The 27,866-nt window shown below is 36.1% G+C and overlaps 3 protein-coding genes across 5 annotated transcripts; 1 reads left to right on the forward strand and 2 right to left on the reverse strand.

Annotated features, from left to right (window-relative positions):
• Positions 1 to 1,560: 1,560 nt before the first annotated feature.
• Positions 1,561 to 19,064, forward strand: LOC108218711 (uncharacterized). Of its 3 annotated transcripts, none has more exons than XM_017391787.2 (14): positions 1,561 to 1,695; positions 1,972 to 2,314; positions 4,182 to 4,420; positions 6,121 to 6,277; positions 10,255 to 10,332; positions 10,542 to 10,616; positions 10,732 to 10,851; positions 11,675 to 11,839; positions 11,971 to 12,496; positions 13,085 to 13,241; positions 14,417 to 14,526; positions 16,064 to 16,176; positions 16,637 to 16,991; positions 18,569 to 19,064. In XM_017391787.2, exons 2-14 carry the CDS (start codon positions 1,991 to 1,993, stop codon positions 18,895 to 18,897), a joined length of 2,748 nt encoding a protein of 915 aa, XP_017247276.1. In that variant the 5' UTR covers positions 1,561 to 1,695; positions 1,972 to 1,990; the 3' UTR covers positions 18,898 to 19,064. The 3 variants fall into 3 exon arrangements, with proteins under 3 accessions (XP_017247276.1, XP_063947452.1, XP_017247277.1); XM_064091382.1 differs by having other exon boundaries at positions 18,578 to 19,064; XM_017391788.2 differs by having other exon boundaries at positions 1,580 to 1,695; positions 10,724 to 10,851.
• Positions 19,065 to 19,733: 669 nt separating this feature from the next.
• Positions 19,734 to 23,459, reverse strand: LOC108217174 (uncharacterized). The gene is made up of 6 exons (XM_064091756.1): positions 22,537 to 23,459; positions 22,125 to 22,274; positions 21,964 to 22,047; positions 21,840 to 21,887; positions 20,968 to 21,407; positions 19,734 to 20,464 (listed from the first exon to the last, which is right to left on the reverse strand). Exons 1-6 carry the CDS (start codon positions 23,045 to 23,047, stop codon positions 19,853 to 19,855), a joined length of 1,845 nt encoding a protein of 614 aa, XP_063947826.1. The 5' UTR covers positions 23,048 to 23,459; the 3' UTR covers positions 19,734 to 19,852.
• A 147-nt stretch (positions 23,460 to 23,606) lies between these two features.
• Positions 23,607 to 27,782, reverse strand: LOC108219143 (E3 ubiquitin-protein ligase WAV3). Its single transcript, XM_017392431.2, has 2 exons — positions 27,372 to 27,782; positions 23,607 to 25,781 (listed from the first exon to the last, which is right to left on the reverse strand). The coding sequence occupies exons 1-2, from the start codon at positions 27,549 to 27,551 to the stop codon at positions 23,874 to 23,876; spliced, it is 2,088 nt and encodes a 695-aa protein (XP_017247920.2). The 5' UTR covers positions 27,552 to 27,782; the 3' UTR covers positions 23,607 to 23,873.
• Between the last annotated feature and the right edge of the window lie 84 nt (positions 27,783 to 27,866).

Below are 27,866 nucleotides of genomic sequence, written 5' to 3' on the forward strand. Positions count from 1 at the left end.
GATGAGCAAAACAAATATTATAAAAGAATAACCAACAAACATACATCACTAATAGTTAATTTATTGATAGCATCCATCAATATCATGTCAAGACTATATTCTTCTTTCGTATTTGGATTTGTTGACTTCCACATAGCGGTCTATAACTACCTTTGTTTGCAACGACCTTAATTTTTTTTAATACTGTATAAACAACCTTCACTTATCGTTGTAGAAGAACGGCACCACCGAGTTAGAAATCGAGCAAACAAACTATCACCATAGAGAGGTAGGGTTGTGGTATTGAGAGAATAGGTTGTGTTTAGATGATCCAAAACCCTACAACCTATAGGGGTATTTATAGATGCAGAGATACTTGTGTGCTGCTCTTTTCCATAATTAAATCATCTGAAACAAAATCAGATTAAAACTTTGAAGCTGCTATATTCCATAAATAATCTGAAACAAAATCAGATTCTGAAACTTGTTTCCAATATATCCGAAACTAAAAAAGGTAGTTTTAATTTATGATATTTTTCATCCGAAAATTCCAGAAAATTAGAAAAATAGAACGGAGCGATGTGAGAGGCGCCACCTACACGCCTCGCTTCTCTATATAGAAACAAAATCAAATTAAAACTTTCAAGTTACTATATTGCATAAATAATCTGAAACAAAATCAGATTTTGAAACTTGCTTCTAATATATCCGAAACTAAAAAAGGTAGTTCTAATTTTTGATATTTTTTATCCAAAAATTTCAAAAAATTAGAAAAATAGAACGGAGCGATGTGAGAGGCGCCACCTACACGCCCCTCGCTTCTCCTTTATATAAGTATATTGATTTATCCAAAAATTTCAAAAAATTAGAAAAATAGAACGGAGCGATGTGAGAGGCGCCACCTACACGCCCCTCGCTTCTCCTTTATATAAGTATATTGATTTGTAGGTTTATAAGTCAAAATCAGTTTATTTGTACGTTATACGAGAAATCGAAAATCCTAACTTTTTTGATAATTTATTTTTATTTAAAATTTGATTTAACAAAATTGTACAAGTCACTTTAAAATATAATTTATTATTATATCTGATAAGTTATATAAATATCAAAAAACTAAATTAATATAAATAAAAATTATTTTTATTTACAAATAATTTCTTGTTTTTAAGTAATAAACATTTTTTTTTAAGTTAAAGGCAAACTCTAGAGACCTTGTAGTCTAGGATACTACAACAGGGTTCATTGACCGGCTAGCCCAGATGAGTTTGAGATACTGTACTTTGATGGGTGCTGGTCCCTGGCAGTCGAGTGCCAGGGACGCAGTAAATGGCATATGGTTTCTGGGCCGTTGGATGCATATCCAGCGGCCCAGATTATAACATTTTTTTTAACACGTCTAGCGGTTTTTAACCGCTAGACGGGGAAAATGTGTCTAGCGCGCTAGACACATTTTCCCCGTCTAGCGGTTAAAAACCGCTAGACGTGTTAAAATTTTGTTATAATCCTGGCCGCTGGATATGCATCCAACGGCCAGAAAACTGTAGGCCAATTAACCTGTCCACAGCCATCGATGGCTGTGGACCAGGACCCTACTTTGATTAACTAAAGACACTTATCACACAGAGTCTTCATAGGTCAGTACTTTTAACAACCTTGTTAGTTTCAAGAAAAACCTCACAAAACTGATAATTGTGGGCGCAGACAAATTCTATACAGGTACTTTAATTCTAAGTTATCCAATCTTCTTACTTCATGTTTTGTTTCATGTGAATCTTGTTACATCCGTATGTGTATACTTATGTTTTATATGTACTATAGTAGCTTGATTATAATTAGGTTCTGTCTGGATGATATGTAATTATATGTTTATATAGGCTTGTGTAAACTGATATTGGTGATTTGGAGCGAATTGGATTGATATTTTGATTGGTACTGTTATTATGTATTTGTTCTTATACTTTTGGGCAAATTGTGGTTTACATCTGTGAGTAGGTGTTTGCGTGATTCGAGGATGAGAAAGAGGTCTAAAGGTTCTGTGGCAGCACCTGTTAGCGATGATAATGCTAGCGATGTTAGTAGTAGTGTACGGGAGAGTGGTGAGAATTCAAGCAAGGCCAAGAGGTCGACGTATGTGATATTGGCCTTGTTTGTTCTGATTATACAAGGCTCGTGGGCTGTTCATCATTATCAGTTTGAGGTCTTGCCTCAGCCTCTTACGGCTCAGCAGGCTGGTAAGAGGGGGTTTTCAGAGGAGGAAGCGATGAAGCATGTGAAGGCGTTGACTGAGTTGGGTCCTCATCCTGTAGGTTCTGATGTTTTGGATCATGCTTTGCAGGTATTTTTTTGATTGTGTCTGTCTACATTTGGTGGTATATTTTTTGTCCTTCACTTGGTCTTTCTTACCTTAGCTTCATATACACACTCGCTATCTGCACTAATACATGAAGAACAATATGATAAGGTCACTACCTACTAAGTTGGAATTGGATGAAGGAGTGTAGTTGTGGTGCAAAACTTGTTACTACAAGCTTAAAAGAACGTGTAGCTATAATCCAAAAGGTAGTTAGGGCTTTACTATCATCTGCATCTTCCAAACCTATGTTAAAGGCTATGTAATGATTGCTTGATTTTTTTGAACAGTATGGCTGAAAATTTGTCTGTACATATATTCTATGTTCTAATAGGATGTGCTGATCAAATATCAAGAGCCAGGAAGCCTCTGAATAACAGATAGGTGTAGGCACCAATGTTAGGAATCAGCGAGTTCCTAACCTGTTTTGTGACTGTTTTGAGGTTTTCTGGTTTTATATGATTGAAACAAACAGATATGGCAGATATAGAGAGAGATCTGAGTGTATAATTGCAGAAACAGAAGTTTAGGTGAGTGTGAAGAAAACAAAGCATAAATTGTAGAGAAAGCTAGGATTCTAGGGTGAGAAAACAGTTATAGAGAGAGAAGCAGTTGGTGAAACAGATTCCATTTTATGTATTCAAATTCAACATACTGATAAATAAAACTCAGACTTCTATTTAAAGATTTTATATCGTGTTAAGTAATATGAAAGTACTAAACTGCCCTTCCTTGGTACTGACAGTCTAAGAAGAAGAGTGCTGATGCAGTTGTTAGTGCAATCCTAACAACCAACAAATTAGGTTTCCCTATGAATCGATGTTCATACAAATACAGTTAAACACGTGAAATACGAGTTCAGGAAACCCCTAAAATCTATTAGAAATGATGCTGTATCTGTGGATAGTTGATGATATTGGAGAAGAAAGAGAATTGTGCGAGCCGTATGCGAGAGTCGCACGTATGGGTTACGTCCAGCATGCCCCCCCCTTATTCCCGACTATATCATTAGCAAACTGAAGGTGGGAATATTTAACTTTCCCCTTCATTATAGGTATTTCAGCATAAAGCTCATATCGTCACCCCTCACCACTGTTTAGGCCTTCACTATTCTGCTCTAAACAATGATCTAAAGATTAAGAGGTAGGGAAAAAGTTTTAGTCCACTGCAGCAGTATAAAGTGGTCCTTAAATCCTTACCCATTACTAGTGTTTAACATTCTGTGTCGTACATCCATCTGAAGGATTAGAGACAGGATAAAGTTTTAGGGCTTGAGCGAAGATTGAGGTTTCCTCTTTATATCAACTGAAAAGCAAGCAGTGTAGAGACAACCGCTGGCCCACCTCCATTTGACTTTAAAACCCTTTCTTTCTATCATCTATTGGAATAGTTAGAGACAGGGTAAATGTTTGAGGCTTTGAACCAAGATCGAGGTTTCCTCTTCATATCAACTGAAAAGCAAAAAGTACGGACACAACTGCTGACCCACCTCCATCCAACTTTAACCCTTTCTTTCTATTAATTTTAACAAGAACAGCATACCCTGTAATACTCTTTATTAATTGCTGACATGAAATAAGATCTCGAGTGTTTCTTTTTTACTAAAATTTTGTACATAGATATTTGCTGGAGCACATATTCAGTATCGAGTTCTCTACATTATTATGACCATTTACTTTCTCTAATGTGATGGTAACCGCTTAACATTATTCTTTACATTCTCTTGTATTGCCATGGTCTATTCTTTCGTAGTATTATTTCACTCTGTGGGCGAATTACTAAAATTTTTTTGTTTAGTTCCATCTTTTCATAATTTATTCACAATCTGCGGTGATCTTTCTATCTGTTGCAGTATGTCTTGACAGCTGCTGAAAGCATTAAGAAAAGTGCACACTGGGAGGTTGATGTTCAAGTGGATTTGTTCCATGTAAATTCTGGTGCTAATATTATGGTTGGTGGCCTTTTTAAGGGGAGAACTGTTGCGTATTCAGATCTGACTCATGTTGTTTTAAGGATCTTGCCTAAGTATGTATCTGAAGTGGAAGAAAATGCAATCCTGGTCTCTTCTCACATTGATACAGTTTTTGCAGCGTATGCTTCCTACATCCTTTTTTGTATTTAATAATTAGTTATTACTTTTCTTTCTTAACGAGGCTAATATGTGATGCCACATGAGTACTTGGTCATGTCAGTGGTGTGCTTTTATCTCGTAGTTTAAAGTTCATGTCCCTACTTCAGTATCGTTATTTTCATTTTAATATTGCAGTCAGTTTCACTAAAATATTTAAATAATTTTCTTATGTGTTTCTAGATTATGTTTTAAGTTTTATTATAAGCATGCATCCCTTTTTTGGGAAGTTGATTAATCTGTTTCTGTTACTTTGTGTTACGAGGCAAACTTGAATAAGTTTTATATGAAACTATAGTAGGTGAATATTTTTTAGTAAACTTTGCTGTGTTACAACAAAGGATCATGATTTGAAACGTACTCTCAGTATGTTCAATATTTTGATAAAACTCAAACCAAAACTTCTTCCTATTACTTTACTGCTTTGTAACGATAAATGATAAAGTGGTTTCTTAATCACACCACTAATTTTAGTAGTAAATGAAACAGTTTCGAGGATTATGATTTTGTTAAAGAATTGCAGTGCAGTTTACCATTTATGTGCTATGATCAGTTGGAATATAGTTGTTGACTATGAACAATGCTCTATTGGATAACAAAACAAAGTATACTGCTGAATTGTCTTGGGAAGGGGGAGGGGGGAGGGAGAGGGGGAGGGAGGTGATCCAACTGCACCTTCCAATACGGCTTACGGCTACCTTGTTACGACTTCACTCCAGTCACTATCGCTGCCTTCGGCATCCCCCTCCTTGCGGTTAAGGTAACGACTTCGGGCATGGCAAGCTCCCATAGTGTTACGGGCTGCGTGTACAAGGCCCGGGAACGAATTTACTGCCGTATGGCTGACCGGTGATTACTAGTGATTCCCCGTTGCGATATGAGGGCGAAAAAAGGAAAGAGAGGGATGGGGTTTCTCTCGCTTTGGGCATAGCGGGTCCCCAGCAGGAGGCTCGCACAACGGGCTGTTAGCTCAGTGGTAGAGCGCACCCTTGATAATTGCGTCGTTGTTCCTGAGCTGTGAGGGCTCTCAGCCACATGGATAGTTCAATATGCTCATCGACGCCTGACCTTGAGATGCGAGAGGGAGGGGGGAGAGAGAGAGGGGGGGGGGGGGGGGGAGAGAGGGAGGGAGGGAGGGGGTAACTCTCATGTAGATATAGAGAATTGCATATGTTTTTAGCAACAATTTGGCAATGATTGTCGGTTAATATGTTTGTGCTCAAGGAGGATTTTGAAGATAAGACTTTTGGTTAAATAGGGACATGTTGTGTATTTATCTTTGGCAAATGAAATCGAGACATTCCACAACGTGTTCATATGATTGGTGGGACTTAACTATCTGGTTGTCGACAATTGTTGAGCCTAAATGTTCCGGACCCAAACCAAAAGCCTCAGGATGTCACTTTGTACTATCTAGATATGATTTCTGCCAAATATAACAGAATATAATGCTGCTATGTTTAGCATATTGCGCCAAGTTTTGCTCGAAGTCATTCACTACAGAAATGTGTTTTGCTAATATTTTAGAAATTTGTCATGGGATATATTAGAGTTTGCAGTTATTTGAAACCTTGGTTAAATAGGCTGTAGAATTTAGACCAGACTCCAAGCTCTAAAATGTATGCAACTTCAGCGATAATTATTCTTCCTTTGTATTTAACAGGGAAGGAGCTGGAGATTGCAGTTCATGTGTGGCTGTGATGTTAGAACTTGCCCGAGGAGTTTCCCAGTGGGCTCATGGATTCAAAAATGCTGTTATATTTTTATTTAACACCGGGGAAGAGGAGGGCTTAAATGGTGCTCATAGCTTTATAACTCAGGTTAGTGTATTCTGGATTATTTACACCTAGTAAAGGCTGAGTTATTAAGATTCCTTCAGACTGTTTATTTCTCTGTTGAATGAATTTTTTGGTTGTATCGAGTGTTCATTCTAATAAACCAAACTAATTGCAAGTGGCTCTTGGAGGGTTAGATGTACCTAGACCTTAGCCTAATATGGTCATTTGTTAAAGAAAGCACGATTGATATATATGCCAACTTTATGTAAATGGTTGTGTTTCCTCTAACATAGTCTGGATTTAAGTTTTGTGCGACATGTAGTAGTTTTATGAGTCTTCTAATATTTTAGCCAACCCATTGTAAGTCACTCCTTTGCGGTTTACGTTTGGTTTTAGCAAAATCTTTCTTTTACACAACTACCAACATAATTCTTTTTAGGTTTAGGCACTCTGTTGCCGACATTAATATAGAAGTTATATTAAGGTATCATTCAGGGGCTGGAGGTTCTTATCTCTGGATTATGGATGAACTCCCTAAAGAGCGTGCTACTTTAATATGCTGGTAGCAATGTGTTTAACATTACGTAATGTCTCCCTATATGGAGCAATGTGTTATTGATTTTTGTTTTCCTCATACTCATTTTCTCTATTATAAATTTTCACTCTGGTACCCTGGATGCTCCATCTAATTTAATGAAAAAACAAAAAAAAGGAATAAATGCATAGCAGAAAGGAGGTAAGAAGTGAGAACCAACAACAAAATAAGTAAACACCTAATATTTATATTTATAACATTCGGAAGTTTATTACTATTATTATAAGAAGAAAATGGGTGTTTCTTGGCATCAGGTATAGGAGCTATATTTAAAAGTGACTCGTTGTGGCCTCTATATCAAATATAATCTAGGAAGCACGAGTGCGGGTGCGGGAGTGCGGGTGCGCGGTACGGGGATACGGGAATTCGTCAAATTCCAAAATATGGGGATACGGATACGGGGGGATACGGCAAATATTAAAATAATAAAAATATTATTTATATATATATAAATAATACATAAGATGCATTTAAGTAGAACAAAATAGTGGAATAACTAAATTAATCATCCTTAAGTCTTGATAACTAAAACACATAAATAACTAGTGCAATTTAAGTGATTCAATCGAGCATAATCATGGCTTCCATCTCCGGCTCGTCAAGAGAAAGACTAGCAATCTCGAGCTCTTCGGCACCATCAAGTGGATCAAAACGATCACCTCCTATATCCCACAACTTGGTCTCTCCCTTAATGTATTGATCACTCTTTCTAGAAAGGAGCCGGAGATTGGTGTGGACATAAACCAAGTCTTCTGCCCGAGTAGGAAGAATCTTATTTCTTTTAACCGAGTGGATAAAAGAATAAGTACTCCAATTCCTTTCGCAGCAAGAAGAAGAGCAGGGCTGTCCTAATAGCTTTAAAGCTATTTTTTGAAGATTTGGAGCAGAAGCTCCATAAACCAGCCACCACATCTTAGGATCTTCAGTGCCTCTATCTTCAATAGAGTCTGCACTTCCAAAACTATCCATCTGTCCAGAAAAGCGAGCAAATTCAACATTTACAGCTTTCCTTGCCTCCCCATCTGGAAAATATCTTTTAATGCACTTGTTTCTTTCTTCCGATAGCTCGATATCTTGATGAGGAGGAAGGCGGTCTGGAGCTGCATTAAGCCATGTATTGCTGTAATACCTGTAAATGTTTATCACTAAAAGTCAGTGGTAAAAATAACACATGTACAAGCTGAAATTCAGTTGGAAAATACATACCTTGGGTTCAGTGAACCTGTATATTCTTTGTTGCAGAAATTGCATCGAAATTTAGTGTTTCCCCCTCTCTCTTTGGCTACTGCAACTTTAGTAACATGCCTCCACAATGTGTTTTCATCCACTGGCACACTTTGTGATGGTTGGCTGACCGAATTAGAGCCTCCTGTACTTGTAGTTGTAGCCGAGTTTGACATGAACTCCATTACTGAATAAGATTACAAGCAATTAATATTAATACAACCAACCAAATCAAATCAAGCCGTATAACAGTTCCTAAATTATTGCAATTTACCATTTATAACCAACCAAATCAAATCTTCCATATATAACAAACCAAATCTTTTAAAATTCAAAAATCAAAACGTATCAGAGATATATACTAATACCAGTATACCACATAACCCCAAATCACCAATTAATCAATCATACCATACCAGAGATATAAATATACACACACACGAGCAATTATATATACATACACACGAGTAGATATACAAAAAGTCAAAAACACACTTACCAAACGAAATAGTTGAGCTGGAGATCTTGATTTGATTGAAGATTGATGATTGAAGTTGAGCTGGAGTCGATTTGATTGAAGATCGATGATTGAAGTATCGCTGGAGTCGCCGCCTCTGTTCTCTCTCGTACAAAAACCTAATTTTGACCCAGACCCGTCTTTTCTTTTCATTTGACCAGGTTATTTTAAGTTTTTATTTTTAAAAAAAAGTTGTTCAAAATTACAAATCGTGCCATTCCCGCACCCCCATTCCCGCACCCCCGCGTATCCCCCTCGCTGCCTCCACCGATACGCCACGTGGCGTATCCCGTGCGTATCCCGCCGCACTCCGCCGCACCCCCGCACCCCCGCGTGTCCCATTCGCAGTTCTTCTCCTCTTTGGAGTATCCCTGCTTTCTAGAATATAATATATATGCAAAATTATATATGTAAAAGTCACTGCTAATGTATACTTTTATTAATAATGACACACATCACCCACACATCACTAGGTGATATTTGAGTGATCGTCCACTTAGGGTAAAGAGAATATATCTGACAAGGTAGATAATAACTCTACCGAAGCCCTTTAAACTCAATTTTCAACAATAATAGTTAGGTATATAAATTTTTGTAGAAGTTACACATAAAGAATTTAAATATTTCAATACTACAAATTATATATTTCGTGCAACAGTTATGTAATGGCTCAGATTTTATATTCTATTGCAATTTAAAATTGCATTGTATACAGTATCAATTTGGCAATTTCTACGGCACACTTACACAACTTCTACATCCCTGGTTGGATTTGCCTACATACTATTGTTAATATGATGTTTTAAGAGCGCTTGGGTAGAGGAATTATTATCTACCTTAACAGGTAGATTCTCTTGATATTTTAGTCCCAACAATTCCTTCCTTTGATATTACACAATTAACACCAAATTCTCCAGAAGATACCCATTCAAATTTAGCATATACTTCATTCAAATCTTTAATTAAGAACCTAGTCATTCATGCCAGACATAAATAATGCAAATACTCCCTCCGTTTAATATTAGTAGTCCACTTTAACTTTTTCCGTGGTCAACTTGACCAAGTTTTTATTGGAATTTACATATTATGTAATTGAAAAAAATGTAAGAAATGTATATTTAGAAAGTATATATAATCTACTTTTAAATGTAATCTTCAGTTTCTTAAAATCATAAACTAACAGTTTTAATTTTCAGTTAAAAATTGGTCAATTTGACCAGAAAAATTCAAAATGGACTACTAATTTGAAACGGAGGGAGTAATTAAAAGACCAAATGAAGACCTGATTGGAGTAGTTGGACTTGATGGAAGTGGTCCTTTGTATTTAGTTAAAATTAAAAAAATAAAATTTAATCTTTAAATACAAACACTATAATGTATATATATATATAATTTTATGTGTATATATATTTGTATGTCAGGACCTACTTGTGTCATCCCTTAGCTCCGTCTATGCATTTGGTGCCTCCCAGCAGAATAATTTCTGGCCCTGGGTCTGGGTCTGCCACTGCATCAACAGCAATTACGTTGCCAACATACCAAATCTAACCAAAGATCACCAGGAAAAAATTGTTATAGGCAACATAGAAGTGTTTATATTTACAACTTTTTCACGAAAATAAGTTGTCATTTTTAGATGCAGAAGTCGTAAGTATAAAATAACTCTACTTTATGATATAACAGCATCCCTGGAGCAGTACAATTCGTATGGCTATTGACTTGGAAGCTATGGGAGTTGGTGGGGCTTCTAGCATATTTCAGGTCTCATCTAATCTATTAATTTTTAACTTGTTTATCTACTTTTCATATTTAATCGAGCATCCTTCGTTGTTGTACAAAACCTTATACAAAACCTTGTTCGCTTAATAAAAAGAGACTTCATTATCCCCTTACTACATTTGATTTTCCATTTCACTCCTAGATTTTGTCATTGTACCAAGTTATACTTTAAATTCTCTTCATTTCAATAGGCTGGTCCCCATCCATGGGCTATCGAGAACTTTGCTATGGTAGCGAAGTATCCATCTGGACAAATTCTGGCTCAGGTTTGATATATCCTTGTGGAGGTTATGAATGATAAACATTTTTTTCTCCATTAACAACGAATATATCTGTATTTTCATTCTGTATCTTATATTCCGATCTACTCTAGTTGTGCAGGATCTATTTTCTTCTGGAGTTATAAAGTCTGCTACAGACTTTCAAGTGTACAAAGAAGTTGCTGGTCTTTCAGGACTTGACTTTGCATATGTAGATACAACTGCTGTATATCATACAAAGGTATTGCTAAACATATGATTATCATATATGATGCAGAACAGCCATTTATTCGGAGGGTTAACCTCAGAAAACCCACTACCCCAAGAGTTTATAGTTACCCAACTGCAGAAGGGAGAAACACTATGGATCGCAACCCATAAGAGACCCAATTCCATATTTTAAAATATCTCAATAATCAAGTCTACATGTGGGGATACATGACTTGTATAGCGAATGGAAACCCTAAAACATAACCTAATGGACCAAGGCCTGTAAACAATCGGGCTTATTTTAAAATAACCTACATAACTATACAGCATATAACATACAGATAAATTCTACTATTTATCTCTACACTAGAAAAATATAAACCAATTAATAACATATAGATCAATTCTTTTTTCCCATCCTCCATCAACATATTTTTAATGCTAAAACACTAAGTTCTTTGACCATGTTCTATGATTTTGATCTGGCAGTAAAATTTACAATTATTAAAGTGTTTATTAAAATGCAAATTTTTGACCTCATGATGAATATGATCATTGTTTATGAACTCCCATCATCCCAAGATGATGGCTTACTGTCATCTCAAGTAATTTCTCTAGATACAAGGGTTTGATTCTTTTACCCATATATATTATCTATCTTAGAAACTGACTTGTAAATTTTGTTAAGTATAGTTAAAGTGGTCAAATAATATGTACCCGTGAATCCACTTGAAGCTGGAATATTAAATCCTAAATGTAAATTATTTTATTATAATTTAAAATAGGTGTCTTACTTATTAAGTCTCAATCTCTAACTTAGTTTGTCGATGGCGATTTGATATCCTTTCATGCAGAACGACAAATTGAAGCTTCTAACGTCAGGCTCTCTCCAGCATCTTGGAGAAAACATGCTTGCTTTTTTGCAAAGAGCTGGTGCTTCCTCTTATCTTTCTAAGATGGAGTCAGTAGACGGAGCTGTTAACAGTGGGAAGGACTCTGCTATATATTTTGACATATTGGTATTTTATACTAATGGGTGTTTATGTTATTCTATGCTGTTCAGTTTTTGTTGGTTTAAGAACTTCCTCCCTGCTACATAAACTTCTCATGGTGATTTCTTATAGTGATCTGGACATACTTTCATTCTCAGGGAACATATATGATCGTGTACCGTCAGCGTCTTGCCAGCATGCTGCACAATTCAGTTATTTTGCAGTCACTTCTAATATGGGGTACATCAGTGGTTATTGGGGGCTATCCTGCTGCAATATCTCTAGCTTTATCTTTTTTGAGTGTACTCCTCATGTGGATATGTTCAGTCAGTTTTTCTGTTCTTGTTGCCTTTGTACTACCTTTCATTTCTACATCACCAGTGCCTTTTATTTCAAGTCCATGGTTGGTAGTTGGTTTATTTGTCTGTCCTTCTCTTTTGGGGGCATTGGCCGGCCAACATCTGGGTTTCATCATTCTTAAATCATATTTGACACGTATAATTTCTAGAAGAAATGTTAATCTCTCACCCGTGCTTAAAGCTGATTTGATAAAATTGGATGCTGAAAGATGGCTGTATAAAGCTGGTCTGCTGCAGTGGCTTGTTCTTCTGATGATTGGAAATTTCTATAAAATTGGATCTTCCTATATAGCTCTTGTTTGGTTAGTCTCGCCGGCATTTTCATGTAAGTATAGAAGTTCTTTTCTTGGTAGATAAACTGACACTGATGAGCTAATATAGCAACAAACACTTTAATGTCTTTCAATAGCCAAAGTCGAAATCAAAATCTAACTAACTGGTTAGCAGCCACCATAGACATGCTTAAGTTCTGCAGATAGACCTCAGTGTTTAATGTCTATTAATATATCTATTTTCAAAAATTTGACAAATCTAATAAAGGGGGCACAGGACGGCTTATGTATGTTTTCTACCTTTATTTGCCAATGTAATTCTTTTTTGTATTTTAATAATATTGAAATTAAATTTTGTTAAATGATATATGTTGCAGAATATTAAAATTTTGGAAGTTTGAAATAAATTACAACAAAAATATACTTTACATATTAAAAAAATAGATATATTTTGAAAAATATGAGAGTACTAGTTTCTATTAAATACTAAAAGAATCATTATAATTTACAAAATATACAGGTCCTGTGCAAATTTAAATATGCATGCTTTCAATTTCATTTTCTTCCATCAATAACAAATATTGTTATTGAAATTTTTTGATGGCTTTTAGTAAACCTGACCTATCTGCTCGGTTATTTAGATGGCTTGCTTGAAGCAACTTTATCTCCGGCTCGCCTCCCGAAGCCACTGAAAACGATTACCCTTTTGTTGGGCTTGTTGGTGCCATTTTTAATATCTTCTGGGATGTTTGTTCGGTTGGCTGCAACACTAATTGGAACTGCTGTGCGATTTGAAAGGTAAAACTGTTTGTTTCTCTTGCCCATATATGACGACAGCTGTTTATAATATGTGTTCATGCATCTGGTGCTTACTACCCATTGAATTGTTTGGTGTCTCTGTATTGTACTTCTGCAAGATGTTCCCTTGTTTTAATTGAGGCATATAGTCGAACTTTATTGAACACTTTGTGATAAACACAAGTACACAATTTCGGATTTTTTACTGGGTGTCTGAATCGGCCTAATACGGATACTTTACTTACCTCTTTATAAAAACTTATTTAAAACCTAGGACATTTGAAATATTAATATACCTTTCTGCACGGTCTGCATCAATGATATATATTTATTACTTCGACATGTGAGAAATGGTTTTATCAGGAAGTCCGATCTTCTTGGAACTTCTATTAAAATTAATATATAATTTAAATTCCAAGGCCTAAAGCTTATTTGGAAATTGGAACCACCAAGATTGTTATCATGTCTATTTGTAATAATGCTCTGCGATCACCTATATTCAGACTGGTGGCTAAAGTATTCAGACTCTTACAAAATAGTGGCTGATTCTCCAAAATAGCAATAACTTGGCCAGTCTTTTCTTTCTCTTTTTAAAATAGTGGCCCCCGTCAATTCCATTTAACCATATGCCCTATGCCGTTAAGTATTAAAAATTAAAGAGTAAATCTCAAGATGTTGGCTATATTTTTCTGATTTTCACAAGATATTGGCTGATTATCAACCAACATTTTGTGAAATTTTGAAAACTTTAGCCACCATATTGAATTTACGCTTAATCTTTAATACTTAAAGGCACACCATTAATGGTAGTTGACCGCTGTCACTTTCTTAAAAAAAGAAGAAGATAAGACTGGTCAAATTATTGCTATTTCCTTAAATAAGCCAACATTTTGTAAAAATCTGAAAACTTTAGTCACCATCCTGAAATTTACTCTAAAAAGCCTCGTGATGATGGCAGAAAAACGTGATTGTTATATTCTTTGTATAAAATAAAAGTAGTTTGTTTTGTTTACTACAAACGATCACTTTGTTAGATTGTTACTTGCCTTAGTTTGGCTGACATATTATTAGCTTCATAAATACTTTCTTCTTAATTAAAACTGCTTTCTTGCTTATGTATTGTCATTTTGATAGTCTAGGAGAAGTGGTTTGCTAATCCATACTTGGTTGTGCAGGAATCCTGGAGGTACACCTGAGTGGCTTGGGAGTGTAATACTCGCTGTATATATTGCAGCAGTTGTATGCCTCACATTGGTCTACCTTCTATCATATGTTCACATATCAGGTTTTTTTTCTTGTAATGCTCTTTTTTTTAATTAAACTTGCTACCAGTATGTTGCTGTGAGATAAGATATGTTAATTAAATAGATGTAGTTTGAAGATGTAAATAAAGTAATGTACTGAATCCAAAGCAATGACTTGCGTCAGCAGTCAGCTTTAACCTGAAAGTTGCATGTCATATGATATAAACATCCCAGATATTCATTTGTATCTTCTTCCTCTTATATCATTTTTTATTAAATTGCCACATAGGGTGCAGGAGTTAAGATGAAAAATGATTGGTAATTATTACTGGATGAAAGAGTAGGAAAGAAAGAACATGTTAATGCACTAAAATTACGTGGTGGAGATGATAGAGGAAGAAAGAAAAAGTGCATTATTGCACTAAACTACATGAGATTTAAGAGTGAAGAGTGAACAAAGTGTAATGCTGAATTGTACATGCCAGAAAAAGAAAGAGGGAATAGGGGTGAGAAATGGAATAAATAGGATGCATGCAAGTAATTTGTAGATGTCTGCTAGCTCTGTTGTTTTAGTGTAAGTACCCTACCTTGTGGGTTATTATTACTGTGTTAGATCTAATCAATATAAATATAGAAGCTTTGTTGCTTAAGTTTCTGATAGACTTATAAACCTATAACAATTGGAAACAGGTTCCAAGATAATTCTTTCATTATAACATATATTCAGCTCAAAAGTGATACGTTAGTTGCTAAGGGGGAAGGACCAAATATTAAACGGGAGAGTTATGTGCTATCACTCCTCTCAAAATCCCATCGGGAAAAGGGGAGTGAGAACTCCTAGAAACCCCTTTGGGATTGTCATATGATCTCTTTTACCGAGCTTTACCTATCTACTTCTTGTTTATCTTATTCTAATTTGCATTGAGTTCCAAAACCTACGAATAAAGATTATAATTTTTTATCCATTGCTCAAGTCCTTAAAAAATAATTACTTGTGGTAGTCGTATGAAGTATGCAGGCTGTCCGTTTTTAAAGCTGTAGCTAGATTTTCAGCAAAGTGGATATTAGCTGATGTATAAACCTGATTTCAAGTTTTCCCTTGATAATTTGTAATGACGTGCAATTAATTTTTGTATGCCATCTTTTTTTCTGAAGTAGAGGTGATAGGCTATGTTCATGTTCAGTACGGAAGTACTTGATGATCCTTGACTAGCCTCATTAAGTATTTATATTATAATATACTTCTTGGAAGAATAATAATATTTGTTCTGCTATCTGTAATGCTTATATCCAAATTCTAGCAAAATTCAGCAATGTTTCACGTATAGGACCACTTTTATATAAGTGCTCCTTTCTATTACAGCTTTCTTTCATTAGTGCTTAGACCAAATTTAAAACGGACTTATGATATATTGTAGGACAGGTAGTAATTACATGTATATCTTCTCAAAGGAAAGAGAGCTTGTATCTTTGTTAGACTTAAGGTGGATCCGGACATCACAATCTGAGGAAATCGTCCCTTCTCTTTCATAATTATTTGATTAATTGAAGCATTCAACTGATAACTATTGTTCACAGGTGCAAAAACCACAATATCTATTGCAACATGCATTCTTTTTGGGCTCTCTGTGGCAGCAGTGTTATCTGGTATCGTGCCCGCTTTTACTGAAGACATTGCGAGAACAGTAAATGTATGTATTGTATTAGCAACTAATTGCTTCATTCCTTAATCACCAATTACTTACAAAGTTATTCAATGAGTGTACCTAGATTGTAAAGTAATTTGTGTAAATTGAGCGACTTGAAAACAAAAAACTTTTTGTTTTCTAATTCTTCACTTATCTATTTCTAATATGATTCTGTTGTGTGTGTGTGTTCCCATGATTCTGATAAATGAATGGACAATTTAAAATTCTTACATTGTCCACATTTCTTAAAAGTTTTTTAATGCAGTAAAGTATTAAATATCTGACAGTAAAAATATTGTGTTTTGTCTGTGACTTGAATGTAGGTGGTACTCTTAAAATCATTGAGCATATCATACTAGTTTCCATGCATTCTAATTTTCGATGTGGCAGAAATATAAAATTAAATTTTAATTGAAGGACCCTATACATGAGTAAATCATAAATTGTCTTAAATGACTCGCAGGTCGTGCATGTTGTGGACACAACTGGGATATATGAGGGAAAAGAAGCAAGTTCATACATCTCTTTGTTTTCATCAGCGCCTGGAAAGTTGACCAAGGAGGCAGAAATTATTGGTGAGGGGTTTGTTTGTGGAAGGGATAAAAAAATTGATTTTGTTACATTTTCAGTACAGTATGGGTGTTGGACACAACATGGTATCGAAAGTGGGTGGAGCAAGTCAGATATTCCCATTCTTCGTGTTGAAAATGATAACCGAGAGGATAACAGAATCACCGAAGTTATCATTGATACAAAACTTTCCACGCGCTGGTCACTTGCAATCAATACAAATGAAATAGAAGACTTTCGTCTTCGAGGTATGGTTTTGAGTATTTAATCCTTCTCTGCATACTCTGGTAATTCTTATCTCAACATTAATTTCAGCATAAAATTGTGACTGATCCTAACTTCCCTGAAAGAGTTTTAAAAATGTTTAGCTGATTGCTACTATGTAACTAGAAAATGAAAAGATTAGATTCTTTACTCCAATCAATAATATATACATTCATGCATTCTCAATTGACAAAAATATCTTAATGTGGCTAGTTGCATTCCATTCCATCTTTCACCATTCGCTTTAATAGTCTGGTATCAAGATACCTATGGGCTTGTGATTCAGTTTACATTCTTGTGACTGTTGAAATTTTAAATAAATTGGAAGTGCAGGTGCATTGTACCATAATTATACTTTGGATTGTGTTTTTGTCAATCACACTTTGTTCTCTACTATATTACTCCTACTCGAAAACGAATTGCCAAACGGGTATCTGATTAAAATTTTGTACACAGAAATACTTTCCTATGTTTGACATGGTTGTGGGGACACGGCATAAGTTATTAATAAAAAGGCATGGTCAGTAGATACTCAAGCAAGCATAATTTGTAAATGATTTTTTCAATTTGGCATCTTTCTTACTTGTATCTCGTTTCTGCTTCTTTCTTCCCATATGTATTATTTGAATTGTTAGCAACTCCTATGTGGCCTTTAAGCTGGTCAAAGTGTCCACATTTCTGGCAAAGGATATGACACGATATATAAGTGTTGTATCCAAGTGGGGTACGGATATAGAAACAAAAGAGTCAGAGTATCATGGGTCATGGGCTTTAATTTGATCGAGGACCGCTGCATTTAAGTTGCTTAAATTTTGTACTTTTGCATTACAACGTTTAAAGTTTCAAGTTTCAAGCTTCTACTCAAAAGATAGTTATTGCCAAATGGACCTTTGTGTAATTACGACTAACTAGCTTATACACATGGAATTCACGTGTATCTTTTGAATATGTATTATTGTTATACATAATTTATTTTTATTATTAACACTTGCTTTCATTCTTGCAAACATATTTTTAGTTTTATATGATATCACGTGAATATAGTTATATTATTAATTGTGTTAGTTGATTACTTTTATTTTTATATTAACTGCTTATATGTATAGAAATATATTATAATATTTAGTTTTGTGGGACTCATTTACAACCATCACGCCATATCATGACCACAGCAAATCCTTTATCCTAATTATATATAGGTTATAATATCTTAAAGTTGCAATTTAAGTTAACTATAAGGGAAAGTGTGGATTGTAAATGAAAATAGATAATGGAAATGAAGGGAGTGAATATGGGGAAATTGGATGTAGGAATGATTAGGGATCCCATTGAAAAGTGGGGAATGAGTTGCCCAGTTAATGGAGTGAGTTTCCGGTTCCATCTAATTAAACCCCTCAACTAAGTACCAAGTACTTAACACATGGGAACAACACATTGATTAAAATTAACCAGTTTGATATACTATGGACCATACGCTCCCCAAGTTTTGTTAAAGTAATAAAAATATAAGTTTCGCCTTGTTCCTTTACAGTTTTAAATTGACAACTTTACTTTCCCATAGATGTTGCAGGAAATTCTGAGTTAATAATGCTTGGTGAGAAAAGCAGTGTAGATGGATGGCATATTATTCAGTTCTCAGGAGGGAAAAATACTCCGACAAAGTTTAGCCTCACGCTTTTTTGGGCAAAAAGGAATATCCATGCGGAACACAAGGAGAAGCGACAGGGTGCAGATCAGCATCTCCTTCTAAAATTAAGAACGGATCTAAACAGAATAACACCAATGGCGAAAACAGTTATTTCTAAGCTCCCTCCTTGGTGTTCTTTATTTGGGAAATCAACATCTCCTTTTACCTTGGCATTTATAAGTAGTCTTCCTGTAAATTTTTGAACACAGGTTTTTTTTTTTTGTTACACGTGTAATTTCTTACCGAAGTCATTGCCCCAAGTGATATATTTGTCGTTTTGATATTGATGAGATACTAGGTTGATTACAGAATACAGCGGATTGTATCTGCAGTTTATTTAGCCCAGTGCATTCTGCATACTTTTTGATCATGTTATACTATAATTACATTTTGATGATTTTTATTAATATAATTTTGATACTAGAGGCTAGAGCTATAATAGTATAGTCACGTGAAAAATAAATTAAAATTCTCTGACTCTGAAAGTAATAATGAAAATGTATATTAAAATAATATAATATGAAGGTTAGTTAATGACATTATGGGTCATGTTCTAGAGAGAACCTTCTCTTGCCTTATTTCTAGTATTAGTTAGGGTTCTGTAACTGAATTTCTAGTATTAGTTAAGATTAACTTCACATGCAAAAAATGTCAATATCTATGTATTATGTTTTAAAATTATTTTTGAACACATACAACGATAAAAAAATATGAAAAAAACACGTATTTAGATTTAAATCCTAAAAATCTATTTAAAATTTAGAGTTCTGCAGCTGAATCTTAGTGGTTTCATGGTTCTATTTTAAGCACCGGTTCTCTGTTCAACCCGACCCTAATTTCGTTTACTACTATTTGCTTTTCTCTATTAGTGAGTCACTTTGTTATCAATTAAATTTTTCCAGCGTTTTAAAAATCGGCCGATGAATCACGATTTATGGATAATTGGACGAATTCGGATGAATCGCGATTAATGGAAAATTTCTGGGGGAACCTGACCTTTCGAGTTACAGTGTGGTGATGGTGAATGAGGCTCATGAAAGAACACTTTCAACCCTCAAGCAGCGAATAGATTATATTATTGATGAATGAAAACAACTACAGATTCTTAACCTAACTTGCCATGAGAGAAAGTACTAATAACAATTATTTTTTACAAAATTAATGAAGCAACAAATTGTTTTGCTTGTAGAAAATGCCTCTGCCATATGTAGAGCGAACCAGTTCTACAAGCAGAGGATACTGCAACAACAAAAACAATGTTACCGGAACGCTAGCCATCATTATAACCGGAGCAGCAATCCACTGTATTTCATCGTGTAGCACAAGTGAGAGTGTTGCACTGAATGCAACCATGGTAGCTGCTAGTGATACGAACAATGAGATTAGTCCCAGCGTCAATCTCTTTGGTAAAGCATACAGAAAATCATCTTCTGCAAAACGCGAACTGAGTACAGATAAGAACATTAATACAGAGGTTGATGAGGAGAATAATGCTACAGCATCTGATATGGCAAAGAGTATAAAGGTTGCGTCGGTTAAGAACAGGGGTTTCCCATTGTCGTTGTTTCCTCCTGGTGCTGTAAATATGGCTGCAAAGGCCATGGTAACAATAAGAGCTGCGACCACAGTGGCTGAGGATGATGTGTCCTTCATCCATTGTTGTGCTTCGTTGAGTAGCTCCTTGTGTTCAATAGAGAATACCATTCTTGGCGTATTGTTTTCATCGTTCAAGGCTTCTTTGTATGAAGGTTGCACAAAATTTTCAACTTCCTGCACCAATAAGATACAATTATATTTAAGTCTGTCCAGTCCAGGCAGGGACGGATCTAGGATTGTTTTCTTAGATGAGCACCAAGCAAATTTTCAAAAAGCACCATATATTTTCAAATTTTATAGAGGCACTTCTATAATTTTGCAAAATTTAGGATGTCAAAAAATTCTTTTAAGGACACGTGTCCCCCTTGCCTCTTACTAGATCCGCCCTTGTGTCCAGGTCTTCACTATGAAATGCATCGTGCATGGAACTAATTAAAAAAAAAAAAAAATTTTAAACATTAAATAAGGGAGTTAAATTGAGCAGCTTATAAGAACTTTAGAAGATTGAGTTCTTAGATGACCTTGTAGCAATTAAAGTGACTTAAGGTCGACTCAATTAGCACAATGAAAAATAGATAGCATCACAGAGAGGACGAGTGAACTAATCGAACATTGGTTGAAACTTGAAATAAGTGGAAAAAAAAAAAGACTTTCTGAAGGGATTGTTTGAGTATGACCTTGAACCACTGAAGCTCACGTTGCATTTGCAGAGCTGCACCAGTGACCGTATTGAGGCGATGTCGAGGTGCTAACCTGGCGGCCAAATGCAATGCAGTATCATTATTGGCGTACTCTTCCCAAGCTATAGCTGTGTAAACCTTATGCCCTGACATTTGATATACAAGGTTGTACACTTTCTCCTGCCGTTGCCTAATTGCAACCAGGACCAGGAAGAATTCTCCCATCTTGTACCAGACGAGGCCTGGATATTGATGAATGCACTCTTCTATAAGCTCATAAATTCCATGTGTCACTGCTGTCCTTAGTGTTGTTCCCAATACATCCCATGCTATGGCATGATTGCCCTTCTTTAAAACAGTTGAGCACATATGTTTTACAAGTTCTTCTGTCAGTATATGCATTACTTTGCAGTCATGCATGTACTTGATCCGCGGTGCTGCAGTGATATCATGTAATGGATTGATCAAACAGTCTTAGAAGTAAAAGCTTTGATACGGATTATAAAGTGGCAGTTATTTCAAAATTTTATCTCTTTATAGCAATGGCAGGACAAAAGGCTAAGCTTCAGGCCTGGTCGATCTTCATTAATCAGTAATAAATTTATTTTTCTTTTACAAATCCCTTGTTTTAGCTAAAATCTGTAAAGTAAATTCAAGTCCTGGCCGGCTTCTAAACAATGACAATATCTTTTTAGCCTCAGTTGTTTTCTGATCTTGATTCCATCACAATATTATAGTCTAGACTATATTAATCCGTGTTAGAAACCATATCAACTGGTTAATATGGAATTATATCTCTGTGAACAAACATAGCTACTGCATATTAAGTTTTTGGCAACAATTAATAGGTTTAGAGCTTATTTTCATACCTAAGTAGTGGAGTACACTCCAAAAGGGAACATGCAAACCATAGCCAGCTGAGAATGAACAAGTAGCAATGTTTAGCATACAGAAAGTGGAGGTCAGATTCACATGTATGAAGTACATATATACCTTTATATCGGTTTTGAGTTGTTACCATCCGCGACAGTCTAGTAACAGGGGACTCTAATGCTTTCTCTCGATTCACAGGAATCCCTGATCAGACAAGATCAGTAAATGTGAACTTGTGGTATGCACATATATGAGTTCGTTAACTGGAAAATATGACCTACATGAATAGATGATTCGTTGCCAAAATCCGATTCTCATTCCACTTGGAAAAGCATTAGGTTTTGCAGCTAGTATCTGAAACCCTGTCTGCGATTTGATATTTTTCTCTGTCACCAAGTCTGGGTACTTATCCACCAAATACAGAGCCACATCTGCACAAAATCCATTGACAATCCATCCGATACATATTAACAAACATATTAGTGTCCTAGACATTAGAAAGAGTAATCTTGCTAATTGCTATGTAGTGACAATATCAATATTAATGCAGACCTGTAGGAATAATGTGTTAATGCTAGAGCATCGAATCTGAAGACTTATTTATCTAAGAAATAATATTTGACATTTGTTATTCTTGAGGACTAATGTTAATAAGACCATAAGGCTTGAGAAGTTAGTAATATAGTGACATACCATAGTAATCAGCTATAATTGCAAGAGTAAGAAGATCAGCACCATCGTGTCCGCGGTAAGGACTAGTTCCGTCCTCTCCAACCACATCATTTGTCACCTGCAACAAATAACATAAGGTCTCTTTATGTCCATACCGCGCTGCCAACTTCAAGGGGGTGTGCCCATTCGGTTTAGAGATCTGGGCCAATTCCGGGTACTTATTGATCAAAAGCCTTGCAGCTCGCGTGTTCCCTACCATAGCAGCATAGTGCAGCACATTATTTCCATAACAGTTAGCAGTCAGCAGCATCTGAGGATCTTCATCCATGATCAGCTCCACTAATTCTTCCACAAATCTGTGAGAACTATTTGTGCCCACAGCTACGTGCAGAGTAGTGTCTGTCTCGTATGTGATGCGCGCGTTTAAGTTTCTCTTGTCTTCTTTAAAGAAGCGCTCTGCAGTTTCCCAGTCGCCTTCTATTGCTGCTTTGTAGATTGGAAGACACTTGAGTATGTGGTCATAGTTTGCCATTGAAAAGCTCGAGCTCAAGAAATGAATTATTTGTTAAGACTTGTGATAATAGACTGATCTTAGCATAAACATATGGGGTCATATATAGATCAACAAAGAACTGTGCATTTCATAGTGATATTATACTTCGTGTAGGTACTGCTAAGTTACCGACTCTCCAAAAACCTTTACTAATTACGAAAACACTTAAATAAATCATTTCATATAATAGGGTCGTGATCCATGTTTTTCGCAAGGGACCTATCCCTTCCTGATTCTGGTTACAAATATAGACAGAATAATAAAAGCTAACCACAGTGAATAATCATTTAATATTAAAAAGGAAAAGAAAAGCACAAAAATAGAAGTACTGATTCTTTGCTTATAGCAAACTAATGCTATAACAGCACTAAGTTAACACAAGGAATCTGACATCTATATTTTGCTCTATAGAATTTATTTCTACGTGCATGGACTCCGTGTTTTTAAATACTGTGATTATTCGATTAATCTCTGGACGCAAAACTGAAAGTAAAATAAATGTAGAAAAAAGTATTACAAGAATCAGAATGCAGGTAACTTGGCATAATCAGTAACAAACTTATATATATCTATAGAAACACTTCCTTCAGTAGAATTAGCCCCACCAATACAAGGCTACAGAAACTACATATATTCTGCATGCATTATCTGATTGTTATTGCGTTACACGACTGAAAAAAGAGAGCGATATGGACACAAAAACCGCACTTCTTATACCCTCCAATTTACCTCCAAATTGAAATAAACAAAATATAGGTACTTCACACATTTAAGTTTGATTTACAGCGTGTGAAAGCTTGTGGCATCACCTTGGCTTTGGTCGAAGAGGCCTATGAACTGAAGGACTGCTTAACAGTGCAGCCTGCGAACGAGTAAGCATCTCAGTCATTGATTGGGTTTGATAGGCTTGAACGAGGCTTGAACCGTCTGTAGAATCACCTCTTGCAGTTGCTCTCTGCCAAGAGTGTGAGCTTAGTCCAGATAATATATATGCTCTTCCGGATGACTGGTAAACATTTCTGCTTGACAACCTTTCTTGCATCTCTGTGAGCTCAGCGTCCAGTGCAATACAGAGACGGTCATGAGCCTTAGCTGATACAGTTTGTGACAATGTTTTACGGCAATTTTCAAGGATTACAATTGCAGCTGCTAGGCCGCCCTGTTCTGCTGCGACTCGAGCTTCTGCCATCGCCTCAGCTGCCTGCAGCCTGTTCCTTTGCCTGTCCACTTCTACTGAAACCATTTCTTGTCCAGCTTTTTCAGGTCTCCCAATCCTAAGTTCTTCACTGTCAAGTGTTACCGTGTGCTTTGTTAGCGGATTGATATAAACAGATCTGACTTTTAATAGAGATGTTTCTTTGTTCAAAAATTCTGCAGGAACATTAACTGAAACGAGGAAATCCCTTTCTTCATCCGCGTACATATCACCAACTTCGACATAACCAGTTTTTCCATCATGCACCAAGTGATTTGGATAGCTACCGGATTTTATAGAGCGAAGACAAATCTGGGAGTCAACACTTTCAATAGTCACACGCAGCTCTTTAACAACAACACTCAATAGTCCCCCTATACATTGTGCAAATGCATCCTGAATCACACTTTCAGCTTCAATGAAAGAAAAGGTCCCTCCTGAAGCCTCGGAGATAGAGTGCATTAATAAAGCATCATGATCCATGCCAAACCCAAATGCATGCACTGGAATTTTGAAGCCAGGACTTTCCTTCCTGTGAATGGACGTAGGAAGCAGCAGTCCATAGTTGGGTTCATTTTGGCTGCCACTAGAACTATTCATGGTATATGTATCTTGTCCGTCTGAAAGGAGTATTATATTTGCAACAGGGTTTTTTTCCCTTCTATCTTCCATCACCTTAGCACCCTTTCTCAAGCCTTCGGCAATATTTGTTCCACCATTTGCAACTAAAGAGTTAACTGCCTGCAGTGCTTGCTGCCGTCCTGTGTCAGACATACGACTAAGAGGGAAAAGGCGGCGTGCTGTTGATGAGAAGGCTATCACTGACAACCGATCGTTTGGGCTTAGATTCTGTATCACAAATCCCATGGCCCGCTTTAGCAATGCAAGTTTGGTTCCTGCCATGCTGCCACTGATGTCAAGCACTGTGACAAGGTCTACAGGTGCACGAGGATTTTGAGGAATCGGAGACACATTAGACTGATTGATACTATGATCGTGACTTGAAAATGAAGGGGCCTTCACATGGATCAGGACAGTGAAGTTATCATACGCTTTGAACTGTGGGACTGCTGGAACTTCTGGGTAAGTTTTGACCGCTATGGTTGTGCCGGATTCCACATCTACATGACTTTTAAATTTTGAAATATCCTCAGCTTTTTCTGTTTTATGATCTAGGGATTCATCGTCATTAAAGACAGCAGGCTCAGGAGACTGGAATAGTTGTGCTACATGTCGATAAGAAACAGGACGAGGAGGCAACTGACGTACAGCTGTCATTAGACCATTGTTAGGCAACAAATCCACAGGATTGATTCTAGACCTTCCAGGAAGAGGTTCCAGTGTATTAGCTTGCCATGGAATTTCTTTCCAATTCGCTCTGCAAACGGGGCAGATTTTATTTCCATGTTTAACATTTGACGCAATGCAATGGAAATGGAAGGAATGTGAGCACTCTGCAGTGAAAACAGCATTCCCGTCTCCACGTTTCATGGTAGCCAAACATATGGAGCATGTTTTCTGGAAGTACAAAACATAATCTTAGAAGAATACTATGTATAACATTGACTCACAAAATAGCCAACTTAATAGCAATAAATCGGCATGAAAAGCTGATGCAGACATTAGACATGTAGTAACAGATTCAGATCATCAGGTGCAGCAGAGACACATATTGAATGTAGTCGCCTCATGGTGCAAAAGTACTATTCTAAAGATTATACAGCACAATTACATAGTGTGTGGGTCATAAATCACTGGTTGATATCGATTTCTCATCAAATTGTCTGAATCTTGACATTTGATTATATCACCCAAAAAGATTAGTCAAATGAGCTCATTATTACGAGAGTTGCTGAAGTTGAATTTAAAAGGTATCTAATGCTCATGGATATGATTAATATGCTAGTTGCTAATCAAAATAAATGGCAGGGTCCATTTTTACGAACTTTCAACAATTAGATATACAAAACCAGCTTCATATGGTCCAACGCAAGCTTATGACAATGACTTCTAACTTCAAACAATACCGAGTTTTAAACTTGGCCATACAAAATTTAGGACACAATCGGTTAAGTCGAAGAGATACCTCTCCTCTTCTCTTGATACTAGGTTGAGGGTCATGAACTCGGAGAGACATGTCTGCGTGAGTATTTTAATTTAAGATTTTTATAAATATACCAAAAAACAGAATCACGTTTATCCTCAAAGAAGGCACTCAAGAACACAAACAGTCAAAGATGAGATCACCCATTCTACTACTTCTCTTACAAGGGAACTAAAGATGAGCAAAGGAAGTAACAAACTGTAGGCCTCCTTTGACCAAATATGCCCACAAAATGACAGAGGTGCATAATGTCAATATAAGTATAAAAGCTATGGCAAATTGGCAACTTGGCAAGGAGTTTCCAAAAAATGGTTTTCCTATAATTAAATTTTTTTAAGGGAAAAATGCCTAACAAGATATACCATAGCTTGATTATAGAAAATTCAAGAAGTACTTAAATAAGTGCAAATTGCAGATTGTCCGCATGCAAAAACATAACATATAACACCGAGAGGCTCATGTTCCGCTACAAACTACTTTACCGTTTAATAACGCATGTAACATATTTTGCTAAAATTAACGAGGGTCTTTCTGGTGGGCACACACTAACAACTACTCCTTTTTTATTTAGGCGCCGAGCATTTTGAGAGAGATTTTTGTGCTTGCATGGCAAGCATTTTTAAAAGAAATTGGAATCAGTAGAAATCCACCGTCTAACTAAAACATGATTATTAATTTATTAGGATGTGTCACATCCCCGCGCTAAAAAACCCGAATTATTAAACTATCTCAAAATTACAATTCACCATCAAAGCAATACAATTCACTTGTTTGTAATTTGTAGGCTAAAACTTGAACTTAGTTGAAATTTGAACCTACACAGACATGCATGATATGCACAAGTCATCAAAAGCTGCACCACTTGGCAAACTTTTCTCATTATTTTTTCCTAGAAATATTAACAACATATCTTAGCTACAAAATCATGAGGAATACCAAGTACCAACAAGATGATATCTAAAAATCTGAAAATAAATAAATACTTGCTTAAAGAAACAACAAACCTTTGATGATCTGCTAAAGCTTTTAGACAATCTTGAGGGCCCAAAAGCCCAGTTATTCTGAGACTGTGAGAGCAGAGCAGCATCAGAAGATTTCTCAGGCAAGTCATTAGTCTCTGGAGGGATATAAGCGCAGAGGTTCAGGCCAAGTGCAAGCTTAGCTTTTCTCCATTTGCTACTCATTTTTACTAGGAAATCAAGAAACCAGAGAACTGAGTTGAGGGGTGCACGTAACAGAGGAGGTTGGTTCTTGGAGGAAGCAGAGAGAAGGGTGTAGATATACGAGAGAGAGAGAGAGAGAGAGAGAGAGAGAGAGAGGAGGGGTATTAATATGGAGAGAGAGTTTTGACCTTGGAGGATGGGAAGTTGAGAATGGAAAGCTGTGTCATGTAATGGAAAAAAACAGAGATATGTAGGTATAGAATCTCTGGCTCCTTCAATTTTACATTAAAATAAGGAATGGCGGACCCAATCCGTCCACCAAATTATTTTGGGTTT

Source organism: Daucus carota, chromosome 4 (assembly GCF_001625215.2).
Source record: "Daucus carota subsp. sativus chromosome 4, DH1 v3.0, whole genome shotgun sequence".
NCBI classification, from domain to species: Eukaryota; Viridiplantae; Streptophyta; class Magnoliopsida; order Apiales; family Apiaceae; genus Daucus; species Daucus carota.

Excerpts from the sequence above, each read along its gene's own strand:
- LOC108217174 (XM_064091756.1), bottom strand. The coding sequence starts at position 23,047 with ATGGCAAACTATGACCACATACTCAAGTGTCTTCCAATCTACAAAGCA. Across the intron at positions 22,275-22,536 it reads AATTATAGCTGATTACTATG|ATGTGGCTCTGTATTTGGTG; the intron begins GTATGTCACTAT and ends GATTTTGTGCAG. Across the intron at positions 21,888-21,963 it reads AACTCAAAACCGATATAAAG|CTGGCTATGGTTTGCATGTT; the intron begins GTATATATGTAC and ends GTTCATTCTCAG.
- LOC108219143 (XM_017392431.2), bottom strand. The coding sequence starts at position 27,551 with ATGAGTAGCAAATGGAGAAAAGCTAAGCTTGCACTTGGCCTGAACCTC. Across the intron at positions 25,782-27,371 it reads GCTTTAGCAGATCATCAAAG|AAAACATGCTCCATATGTTT; the intron begins GTTTGTTGTTTC and ends TTGTACTTCCAG.
- LOC108218711 (XM_017391787.2), top strand. The coding sequence starts at position 1,991 with ATGAGAAAGAGGTCTAAAGGTTCTGTGGCAGCACCTGTTAGCGATGAT. Across the intron at positions 11,840-11,970 it reads CTATATATTTTGACATATTG|GGAACATATATGATCGTGTA; the intron begins GTATTTTATACT and ends TTTCATTCTCAG. Across the intron at positions 13,242-14,416 it reads ACTGCTGTGCGATTTGAAAG|GAATCCTGGAGGTACACCTG; the intron begins GTAAAACTGTTT and ends TTGGTTGTGCAG.